We start from the raw sequence: 11,179 nt of genomic DNA, 5'->3' as shown, positions 1-11,179 counted from the left end.
GGAGACCCGGAGCGAATGAGGAGGGCGGGAGGATGAAGGGAAGAAGAGGAGGTCTGACCATGACCCCAGTGGGGAGGACAAACGGACAGATTAGTCCTGTGGGACTCTTCCGCGCCGCTCTCTATGTCGCACCGATTCCCCTGCGAACTTCTTGAACCAGTCTACCTCTAGTCGGGAAGAGAGAGTCCGGAAGGAAAGAGGCAGGACTTGCGCAGGCGCAGTGTGGCCGGCGTCATGGCTTCCCGAGCTAAGAAGCGAGCGGTGGGAAACGGGGTTCAGCGGCTGGGAGCGCAGGGTCACCACGAGGAGGAAGAAGAGGATGAGGTGGAAGATGAGGAAGAAGACGATGACGTCGATGAAGACAGTGAGGAAGAAGAGGATGAAGACGAGATCGTGGACGAGGTGAGGCACACGTGACCATGTTTTTGGTGCAGATTCGTAGATCTGAGTGGGAAAAAACATTCAGGCAACCGAAGCTTTGGGAAAGTGGTTGTGAGGAGTTGTGATTTCCCGTCGTTGTGATTCAGGAGCTGAACCGGACGTTGGCGGGTTCTTACTTCAGGCTTTTCTACACATTATTCCCTGAAGTCCTTCCCGGCTGAGTTACCCACCACCCTCCTTGAGCCCGCAACCCCCTTCCCCGTCTCTCTCCACACTTGTGTTTCTTTCATTAACATGGAAAATCTATAACATTGACTGCCCATGACTAAAAACGTGTGGACTGTAATCATAAACTGTGGGAGAAGGGAACCTCAGATGAGGGATTGCCTCCACCACAGTGACCTGTATGCTTGTCTGTGGGTATTTGCTTAATGATTGACGTGCCCACTGTGAGATGGTCTTGGGCTGTATAAACAAGCCTGTAAACAGTGGTCTCTTCTTCAGTTCGGGCCTTGAGCTCCTGTCCTAACTTCCCGCCATGAGGAACAATTACCTGGAAGTGTAAGATAAAAGAAACCTTTTCCTTCCCAGGTTGCTTTTGGTCGAGCTGTTTATCATAGAAACAGAAAGAATGCCAAGAGAAAGAATAATAGTGTATCAATATAAGCACTTGCACACTCTGTTGGTGGGAGTATAAATCTGTGCGATCTCTTTGGAGGGTAATCTGACAGGATTTATCAAAATTTAAAGTGCCTCTAACTCCTGGCTCAATAATTTACCCTCTAGAAATTGACAGTGATAATAATAACAGTATTAAACATATCCCCAGGGTCTGCATTTTGTATTAACTCATTTAGTTCTCATATCAGCGCCATGAATTTAGGAATTATCACTGTTTTACAAGTGAGACCACAGAGCAAATTAAGGGGAAATATAGTTATGTGGAGGAAAAAAGAAACAACGGGAGTGGGGGGGGGCGGACAGGAAGGGCTTTCTCACTTGGACCTTAGGAGTCAGAGTAGCTTTGCCCCTCACATATGCCTTTAAATTTCTTTTGTGTGTGTGTGTTTTGCCTGCATATACATGTACCATATGCATGCTGTGCCCACAGAGGCCATACAAGGCATCGGATCCTTTGAGGTTGGAGTTACAGATGGTTGTTGGCCTCCGTGTAGATGCTGAGATTCGAACCTGGGTCCTCTGGAAGAGCAGCCAATGCTCTTAATTTCTGAGCCATCCCTCCAGCCTGACAGAAGTAGTTGTTAGAGAGCTTTTAGGGCAGGTCTCCATTTTGAAATTCTTAGTGGGTTCTCTCTCTCTCTCTCTCTCTCTCTCTTTCTTTTTTGGTTTTTTGAGAAGGATTTCTCTGTAGCTTTGGAGCCTGTCTTGGAACTAGCTCTTGTAGACCAGGCTGGCCTCGAACTCAGAGATCTGCCTGTCTCTGCCTCCCGAGTGCTGGGATTAAAGGCATGCGCCACCACCACCCTGCTGGATTTTCTTTTTTGAAGAAGGTTTTCATTTTCTGATACATTTATTCACCCGCAATTTATTTCTCTGATGTAAAAGACCATGAAAATTATCTTGGAAGATCAGAAACTATCTCAAATCTTGTTGTTGTTGTTGTTGTTGTTTCTGTTTTTTGAGACAGGGTTTCTCTGTGAAGCTTTTTGGAGCCTGTCCTGCCACTCACTCTGTATACCAAGCTGGCCTCGAACAGAGATCCACCTACTTCTGCCTCCCAAGTGCTGGGATTAAAAGCATGTGCCGCCACCACCTAGCTCAAATCATTTTTTTTTTAAATGGTATATCAGGAATAAAGGTACGCACATAGTTCAGATCCTATAGAGCCTAACTTCAAGGACAAATGGAGGTAGCTGGCTTTTTCTCTTGAATTCTGTTGCTAGCTGCTTACTAAAGAAGTTAGGTGGCTGGGGACATGTGCCTTCTTCTAGCCTTTTCAAGTCACCATAATTTCTCCTGCCTTAGGGGCTTGTATTGCTGTTCCCCATGCCAGGAAGCCTCCGCCCCTATTCTTAGTTCATGCCACCTTTTTAAAGCAAGGTTTTCTCGACTTTCTGACTTCCTAGTTTTAAGCTATAAAAGCACAGTGTATCTTTTTAAAAAAATATAAATATACATGTCTATATACATATATATTCAATTACATTTATTTGTATGTGTATGTGCCGTAGCCTCGTGTGTGTCAGAGGGTGCTATAGGAGTTGGTTGTCTAACTCTACCACGTGTGCCACGAGGAAGAAACTGGTCGTCAGGCTCGGTGGCAGTGCCTTTACCCTTGAACTATCTTACCATCATCCCTATCATCTTTTACAAATTCATTTATGACCCCCCCCCTCCCGTGTTTGTGTGCGCACACACACACACTCATATGCCACAGTGCAGGTGTGGAAGTCAGAAGGCAATTTGCAGCGCGCAATTCTGTCTTCCTACCATCACCATCTTAGTCCAGGGACTCACGCAGTCAGGCTTGGCAGTAAGTGCCTTTACCTGCTGCACTCTCTCCAGCCTGCCCCCGCCTTTTGAATGGCACATACAGTTGCAACTTGAGACTCGTTTTCTGTCTCCTGTGTCTGCTCCAGAGCAGCAGCCATTCACATTTGCTTTGCTCAATAACTCATCTCCTACACGTTTACCATTTATTTACTTAGAGGCACAGTCTTGCTATGTCACTTGTTTGACCTTGAACTCATATTGTAACCCAACCTCACCTTGAACTCCCGGTCTCCCTGCTGAGATCACAGGCCTGTGCCACAAGGCGTGGCTTCCCCATTTCTTCTCAAGTGCTTGGTACCTGCTGTTACTTAGTAAACATTTGCTAAGTGAACAAAGTACAGCTTCACATCTATGGGCAAATTAAACTTCAGTCATTCTGTAGACTTGAAGTGAGCTTGTCTTTACAGGTGCTTTTGGAAGCCAGGTGAAGAATCATTTGATTCCCTCTTTGTGGCTGCCTGAGAGTTTTATCTGGAGGACACATTTATCTCCGTGTTTTGTTCCCTCAGGCTTTGCATCACAGGAGGAAATGGCATGAACGGCCTTTGTAATCTGTCCAGGTGGCAAGCTTGGAAGTATTTACCTTTTTTTTTTTCTTTGAGAATGAGTCTCCCTGTGAAGACCAGGACGACCTCAAAATTAAGATGTTCTTCCGCCCCTCCCCTGAACCTGCCGGTTGGCATTGTAGACCTGTAGCACCCTTCTGGTTTCAGGCTAGGTAACCTTCCCTCCCTCCCTTCCCTGGTTTGAAACAACGTCTTGCTATGTAGCCTGGGCTAGTCTCAGAGTATTGATCATCCTTTCTCTATCTCCCAAGTTGCTGGTTTGCACCGCCACATTAGACTAACGTGTCATATTTTCTCTACCCCACCTCCCTGAGGCGTTTTCTGCAGGTAGAGAAGAGCCCTAAAAGAATGGAAACAGAGGGAAAAGAAAAATTTGCAAAATGGAAATGCTGCCTGCATCATTTCTGAATCTGTGATGATCTTTTTACAGGAAGTGAATATTGAATTTGAAGCTTACTCCATCTCAGATAACGATTATGGCGGAATTAAGAAATTATTGCAACAGGTACGGCCTTTCCAGAACCCCACGCCTGTCTTCTGCTCTTTGCTGAAGGAATCTCCCCTTTTCTAGGGTGAATGACTCTTTGTGCCCCTTCGCTCTGCCCCGCCCCTGGTTACTGTGTTTAAGTTTGCCATGTCCTGGAATGCTTTCCTTTTCACGTGCTTACTGCCTGAGACACCACTAGTCCTTCTCCTGTAGCTCACATCCAAACTAGGGAGGAAGCGTTCGGTTTACAGTTCAGAGGGGATGCTATCCACCATGGCAGGGAAAGAGGGTAATATAAGGGCCCGAGGCCAGTCACACATAGCATCAGTAGCTCAGAAGCAGGGCATCAGTCCTTATATGATAGCCACATAACTGCTCCTGCTGGTGCTGCAGAGTCCACATTGCTCCCTGTACTCTGTCTTTACCTCCAATAAAATGGCCCATGTTTATCTTCCCTCCATGCCTGTTTGCTGACCACTGTTGGCTGTGTCTTTTCTGAAATTTCTTCCACTCTGGATTTTTGTTTTATTCCTGGGGTTACTTTTCTCATTCTTCTCGATCAGGTTATTGCATCTTACTGCTTTTGTTTAGATAACAGGATCAACGTGTTACTAGAAATTGTGCTTTGATTTTAATTTGAAATATTTTTTTCTCCTTTAAGCTTTTCCTAAAAGCGCCCGTGAACACTGCAGAGCTAACGGATCTCTTGATTCAACAGAACCACATCGGGAGCGTGATTAAGGTAAGTGGGGCGATTGATACCATGGGGACGTCGTCCTCTTTAGCTCCAGCTGAAAAGTGCTAGCGAGGACTGCCCAGAGGCCACTGCAGTGGTCCAGGGATGTTAGGTGCAGGACACCAGGCATCAGCCATGGGGAGGGGAGAAGAGGGCTGATTTAGATACCTGGGAGGTGAAGTACGATGTGTTCTAGTGTACTCGGTTCCGAGCAACAGAGAATAGTCAAGGATGGTGCACAAATTCCTGCTAGAGCAATGAGGTTAGCAAACGTAGAAGAAAGGTTGAGGGGATGACCGCATCATGGGGTTTGTACACTTTGAGTTTGGGGTGCCTGGGTGTGTATGTGAGATCCTGAACAGCAGCAGCTAGAGCCTTGAGTTTTCAGCAGATGTCAGCCCTTGAAATCAGATGCGATTGGGATTGCCAAGGGAAGGCAGAGGACAGGTGCCTGGTAATGCCAGCTGTGCTCGTCTCAGCAAAATAAGTGACAGAAACATTAGAGAACTGTTAGGGTGGCTGCCGTGGGAAGGGGAGGTGACAGAAACATTAGAGGACTGTCAGGGTGGCTGCCGTGGGAAGGGGAGGTGACAGAAACATTAGAGAACTGTTAGGGTGGCTGCCGCGGGAAGGGGAGCAGCAGCGCATGATTTCATAGAAGCGAGGAGGAGTGTTTAAGGAAGGAATTATCTAGTAGAGAGAGAGAGCCTGAGAAAATGAGGTGCCAGTCCAGCATGGGCTTGACTCTGCTCTTTGTCAGCTGGAATCCTTCTGGTTTCCTGTTGCTGTGTTACAATAACGCCCCTGCAGCTTAGAATTACAGCAGACATCTGTTTGGCCTGTGGACCTGCCATTTGACGGAAGTCGGATTCATCTCAGTTCCTTCCTGCTCTGTGTTCTGTGTGCGGAGGAGGCTCTGGAGTAGGGCATTACTGCATGGGTCCTGTTCTGTGTGCGGAGGAGGCTCTGGAGTAGGGCATTACTTCATGGGTCCTGTTCTGTGTGCGGAGGAGGTTCTGGAGTAGGGCATTACTTCATGGGTCCTGTTCTGTGTGCGGAGGAGGTTCTGGAGTAGGGCATTACTTCATGGGTCCTGTTCTGTGTGCGGAGGAGGCTCTGGAGTAGGGCATTACTGAAGTACAGGAAAATTGTCCGATAGAGAACCTGGCGGACTAGGACTGGTGCATGAATGACCATCTCGTTTGCCATTTGTGTCATCTAGTTTTGTTGAACTTGAGACATCTTGCCAGCTGGGCAGTGGTAGCCCACGCCTTTAATCCCAGCACTTGGGAGGCAGAGGCAGACAAATCTCTGTGAGTTCAAGGCCAGCCTGGTCTACAGAGTGAGTTTTAGGGCAGCTAGGGTTAACACAGAGAAACCTTGCCTTGAAGAAACAAACCGAAAAAAGAAAAGAAACCCCAAAGAATCTTTTGTTAAAAAAAAAAAATGCAGAGCAGGATGAGGTCACCTAGAATGGAAAGGAAGAGCAGATCGGGCTGGAGGTGAGGTGGTGTGAACGCCACCACACAGCGTGGACTGGAGGTGAGGTGGTGTGAACGCCACCACACAGCCTGGGCTGGAGGTGAGGTGGTGTGAACGCTACCACACAGCATTCAGGATGCAGTGCTTTGGGAGCTGACAGCAGGAAAAACAAATTTTGTTTTTGAAAAATGAAAAATTAGTGTTATACTTCTTCCCACTCAAATAATGTAAAATTCAAGTACTCTTTCCTTCTGAAACAGCAAACGGATGTTTCAGAAGACAGCGGTGATGAAGTGGATGAAGATGAGATCTTCGGCTTCATAAGCCTTTTAAATTTAACTGAAAGAAAGGTCAGTTTTACTGGGTGGCACTTGAAGTCTTGAATCTCTGGTCAAGATGGAGTCTTCTGTGGCAAAATATGATATCAGGGTATGTGCTCTTGTTCTGCTCCTTTTTCAGTGTGGCATTGTTTTGTTTGGAGTGATTTGTCCCCAGCTTAAAGCTGATCACTCCTGCTGGCAGTCATCAAGCATTCTAGTCCCTGGTGTGGAGATGCTGGTGCTGACACGGGGTCTGTTGGCAGGGTCTCTGCAGCTGCTCTCATTGCTCCTAGTGTAGTGGATACGGGAACTTTGGTCAGCAGCTTCCAGAGTTGCGCGTGGGCCCTTAACATGAGCTTGTGTTCATCATCTCTCTTGATTGACTCAATAACGAGTTCTAGTAAAAACCATGCCAGCTGTTTATTCTCTGGATAAGGTGCAGCCCACAGTCGGCCTGTTTTCAAAGGAACTTTGAATTTCCAACTGTTTCTGAGATGGAGTAGGACCGCTATTCCAGTGTGTGAGTGTTAATTACAAGCATGATCTGCCACCAGTCATGGGACTGTAATTAGGTGTAGGTTACTTTTGGGGAGTTCTTCAGCAGTCAATACTGAAGAAACACCGGTGTCTAAAGGCAGTGGGAGGAAACCCTCTACTTGTGAGGTAAGAGTCAAGGCCTTCTCTTTACTTTCTAGGGCATGCAGTGTGCGGAACAAATTAAAGAGTTGGTTCTGAGCTTCTGTGAGAAGAACTGTGAGAAGAGCATGGTTGAACAGCTGGACCAGCTGTTGAACGACACCAGCAAGCCTGTGGGCTTTCTGCTCAGTGAAAGATTCATTAACGTCCCTCCTCAGATTGCGCTGCCGATGCACCAGCAGCTCCAGTAAGAGACTCTGGGCAGGGCCTCAGTCAGTTTTCACCCCCTATGTGCAGCATGTGTAGGCTGGCACACAGTGCAGCCTGGGTTGTGAGAAGCCGAGAGAGGAGGGTGGAATAGTGCACGAGGGCACCCATTTCTGGCATCCAGCCCCTCCAACAGTTTTGATGACTGATGACAGTAATTTTAATATTTTCAAATATTCACATGGTAGAAAAGTTGAAGACCTTTTACATTTGACTGACAGTTTCTACTTTCACAGACTTCTGTGATTTGACAAAACATTGAACAAATACTAACAAAACCAGAGTCAAATTCCTGACTTCTGTTTTGACTAGTGAAAACCACAACCTTAAGGAACAGTCTACTTCTTGCTCTGCTGTTGTTTTAATGCAGGAGTTTCAAGTTGAGAGCATTTAAACAACATTTAGACAATTAAGTCAACTAAGGATTGTACCACCCACAGGGTTAAAATGTACACAGAGTATCCTAGCCCAGGGATGGTCTCCCACATCGCATTTTTTCCTTTTGTTCAGATGCCCCATTTCTTCCCCCAGCCCCCTAAGCTGAAACTGCTCCCGTGCCCTAAATGGTTTTTCTGTATCTTTGGTTTCTGTAAGCGACTGAGGCTCCTGCTTACCTGGTGTCACGGGCTTGATCTGCTTTCTGCTGACTGTGTTGGAGCTGAAGTGGATTGTTCTGGATTTATTAGTTTCGCTTAAAGGTGGCCAGTCAATCTTGGAAGGAAAGAAACTCTCGTTGCCATTTCACAGATTATCCTAGAATTTAGTTCTCTGTATCTGCAGCTTCTGCAGTGTGTTGAAGCCAGTCCTAGACTCGTGATGGAGCCTGTGTAGCCACGTGCACAGTGCCAACCGCTGTGCCTGTGTGCAGTTAAATACTGATAGTTTAAAGAATGGAGATTTTTTATTTTTAAATTTGCACAAAACAGTGATTTTGAGGGACTGTGTGAGATCATGAGTTAGTGGGTATGTGTCTTTCTGAACTCAATTCTTCACTGTTTACTGCAAAAACCAGTGTTAGCACATTCTTAAGACTAGCCAATAGCATAAGTGAAAATGTCCAGCCCATGCTCAGCAGAGTCCAGAGAAGGTGCTGTGTTGGTTTTCTCTGGGCTCTAGACAGAGTTAACCCAGCAGTAACCAAAGTGTGTATTGATGTCTCGTAGGAAAGAATTAGCGGACGCGCAAAGAACCAATAAGCCATGCGGGAAGTGCTACTTCTATCTACTGATTAGTAAGACATTTGTGGAAGCAAGAAAATCCGGTTCCAAAAAGACGCAGGATGGTCTTCAGCAGGAAGCCTTGATGTTCGCAAATGCAGAAGAAGAGTTTTTCTATGAGGTAAGAATGGCCTGCTTCATTTATGTTAGCTATCAGTAGAATTTCCTTGAAAATAAGACTTATCCATAAGATTTATGCCAAAGTCCTTCCACCCCACTTTTCTCTATGGCTAACCCACTGTCTGGTCCATCTTGCACACAAACACAAAGGCCTCCCGTTGTATAGTGTGTAGGTGGTGGGGGTGGGGTGGTTATTGACTGGGACCAATTAGGCACTTAGAGCATGTTCAGTATGATGTTCAAGCCACATCGGCATGTTTCAGTTCCCTTAGATTTGGATAGCATCCCACTGGGAATCTAGCACTTTCTATATTGGTGGCTCATACCTTGGTGGGCAACCAAATCCCAGACAGTAGTATTCCTATATTCTTTCTCACACAGCCCTCTTCAGAAATCTTGAAATTTAATCTCTTAGGGGTAACATTTTCCTTAATTGGATGTTAACACAATTTTATGTGTGTGTCTGTGTGTGTATTGTATGTGTGTGTAGAAAGTGTGTACGTGCAGATGCAGATGGCGTGCTTGTGGAGGGCATCTTCCACCTCACTGAGGTAGGGTCTCATTGCAGCTGCTGTGCTGACAGGCCTTTGCCTCCCAGGGGTTTTGGGGTTACAGACACACCTCTGTATCCAGTTGTGCAGGTGGATTCCAGGGATCAGACTTGCAAAGCTGGAATACTCTTTGAGCTCTCCCCACTGATGGAAGCAGTAGAAATTCGGTTCTGCCTTTGTTTTACAAGAAGTAAATGACCAAAATGGGCTAGGGAGAGTCAGTCGTCGTGCGAGGACCTGGGTTAGAATCCCTAATACCCACGTGAAAATACAGGACATACACAGAGACGGGAGAATGCTGAGCGCTTGCTGGTCAGCTTCCTGCTCAGGGGTGCCCTGTCTCAAGGCAGTAGGGTCGACTGATGAGGACACCTGATGTCGTTTGGCCTTTACTCACACACACATCCACATGCTTACATGCATGTACCACATACAGGAGAAAAACAAGCAAAAATATGCCTTCTACAAATGAAAACAATTTTAAGAGTTCTGTGTGGGATTTCAACGGGGTCTGGCTATGCAAACACCATGCTGACACAGTGTCCCCAAGTGCAGGAAGCTGCCAGGCATATGAAGGTCAGCATTTGAGGACCATTCTCAATTTCACTTACCTGTCACAGTATTAACACTCAAGTGGTCAAGAAACGTGACTCTGGAATTAGAAACAGTGTCACCTCTCTCACTGGCTGATTGGAAATGGCATACCTTAATCCATGGGCTCCTGTGAGTTTAAATTTGTTTGGTGTGTTACAGTTTCTCCCCAAAGTGTCCATTTGAACTTACTGTATTCACTTTATTCAGAACTTTCAGAACTACTTCCTTCCCCTGTTTCTTTTTTTCCTTTTTCTTTCCTTTTTTTGTTTGTTTGAGACAGGGTTTTTCTATGTAGCTTTGGAGCCTGTCATGGAACTCACGGCTTACACTAGGCTGGCCTTGAATTCAGCAACTCAAGGGAGATCCACCTGCCCCTGCCTCCTGAAGGCTGGTATTAAAAGCTCACACCACCACCACCCAGCTCCATTGTTTTTCTTATAGCACATACACCACACGGTATTCTTTATTTTGGGTTAAATGAACTCTGCCTTTGAGTTGTCTACATTTTCCTTTTCTCCTTTTGCTGCAGGAAGCGATCCTGAAGTTCAGCTACTCGGTGCAGGGGGAGAGCGACACTTGTCTGGGAGGCAGATGGTCCTTTGATGATGTGCCGATGAAGCCCTTGCGAACTGTGATGGTAATCCCAGATGACAAGATGAGTGAGATCATGGAAAAGCTGAAAGACCATCTATCTGTCTAGTCCATTTCCCCTGGACAGTGAAGGACTTGTTTATGTATAATTACCAAGAAACCATTGGGGAGATACTGAAAAACTCATTATTTTATTCAGAGTCAAGTCCTCTACAAAAAGTAGGTTTCTGTTCCATGTGTCTGTGACACATTTACATTTTTTTTTTTTAAGTTCTGGTCAAATTATGAATGATTGGTTAAAAACTTCCAATAAGAAAAAGATGGAATAGTAATTTTAAGAACTTAATAAAAACTATTTTTTTATTTTAAAATCATTTGAAGTGGCACTGTCCAGGACCGCCCTGGCTCCGGCAGCCCACCGCCATCCCCCCCTGGTGTTCTTATTGCACTCTGCCTTGGAGAGGTCACTGGATCGAGCATCTCTGCTCGGCAGCATCGGGGCACTTGTCACACCCATCCTGGTCCTTCTTCACAGCTGTGGTGGGTAGGTGGCTTGCGGCTTGCTGCAGGATGTCCTTGCTTTCACTAGGAGGCAGGTTACTGAAATAGTACTGTGGGACCAGCTGCATAAACCTGTTCATTTAAAACAAACAATGACGAGAGCTGGGGACTGGCAGACAGATGTTAGGTGTGTGTGAGTCTGCCCCAGCCCCAGAG

General features: G+C 46.2%; 2 protein-coding genes across 2 annotated transcripts in view; one reads left to right on the top strand and one right to left on the bottom strand.

The window, feature by feature from the left end:
• The first annotated feature begins 115 nt into the window (after positions 1 to 115).
• Bccip (BRCA2 and CDKN1A interacting protein) lies at positions 116 to 10,812 on the top strand. Its single transcript, XM_057777223.1, has 7 exons — positions 116 to 402; positions 3,892 to 3,966; positions 4,610 to 4,690; positions 6,427 to 6,516; positions 7,182 to 7,369; positions 8,553 to 8,727; positions 10,401 to 10,812. The coding sequence occupies exons 1-7, from the start codon at positions 235 to 237 to the stop codon at positions 10,569 to 10,571; spliced, it is 948 nt and encodes a 315-aa protein (XP_057633206.1). The 5' UTR covers positions 116 to 234; the 3' UTR covers positions 10,572 to 10,812.
• Dhx32 (DEAH-box helicase 32 (putative)) overlaps positions 10,635 to 11,179 on the bottom strand; it is a 51,600-nt gene continuing 51,055 nt past the window's right edge. Inside the window, exon 12 of the mRNA XM_057777222.1 lies at positions 10,635 to 11,095. Within this exon, the coding sequence (XP_057633205.1) occupies positions 10,927 to 11,095 (169 nt within the window). The 3' untranslated portion in view covers positions 10,635 to 10,926. The remainder of the gene's footprint in view (positions 11,096 to 11,179) is intronic.

Source organism: Chionomys nivalis, chromosome 8, assembly GCF_950005125.1.
Source record: "Chionomys nivalis chromosome 8, mChiNiv1.1, whole genome shotgun sequence".
Classification (NCBI taxonomy): domain Eukaryota; kingdom Metazoa; phylum Chordata; class Mammalia; order Rodentia; family Cricetidae; genus Chionomys; species Chionomys nivalis.
The sequence above is the reverse complement of the archived record's forward strand: the minus strand, read 5'-3'. Positions and strand labels throughout refer to the sequence as shown.

Excerpts from the sequence above, each read along its gene's own strand:
- Bccip (XM_057777223.1), top strand. The coding sequence starts at position 235 with ATGGCTTCCCGAGCTAAGAAGCGAGCGGTGGGAAACGGGGTTCAGCGG. Across the intron at positions 403-3,891 it reads AAGACGAGATCGTGGACGAG|GAAGTGAATATTGAATTTGA; the intron begins GTGAGGCACACG and ends ATCTTTTTACAG. Across the intron at positions 8,728-10,400 it reads AAGAAGAGTTTTTCTATGAG|GAAGCGATCCTGAAGTTCAG; the intron begins GTAAGAATGGCC and ends CTTTTGCTGCAG.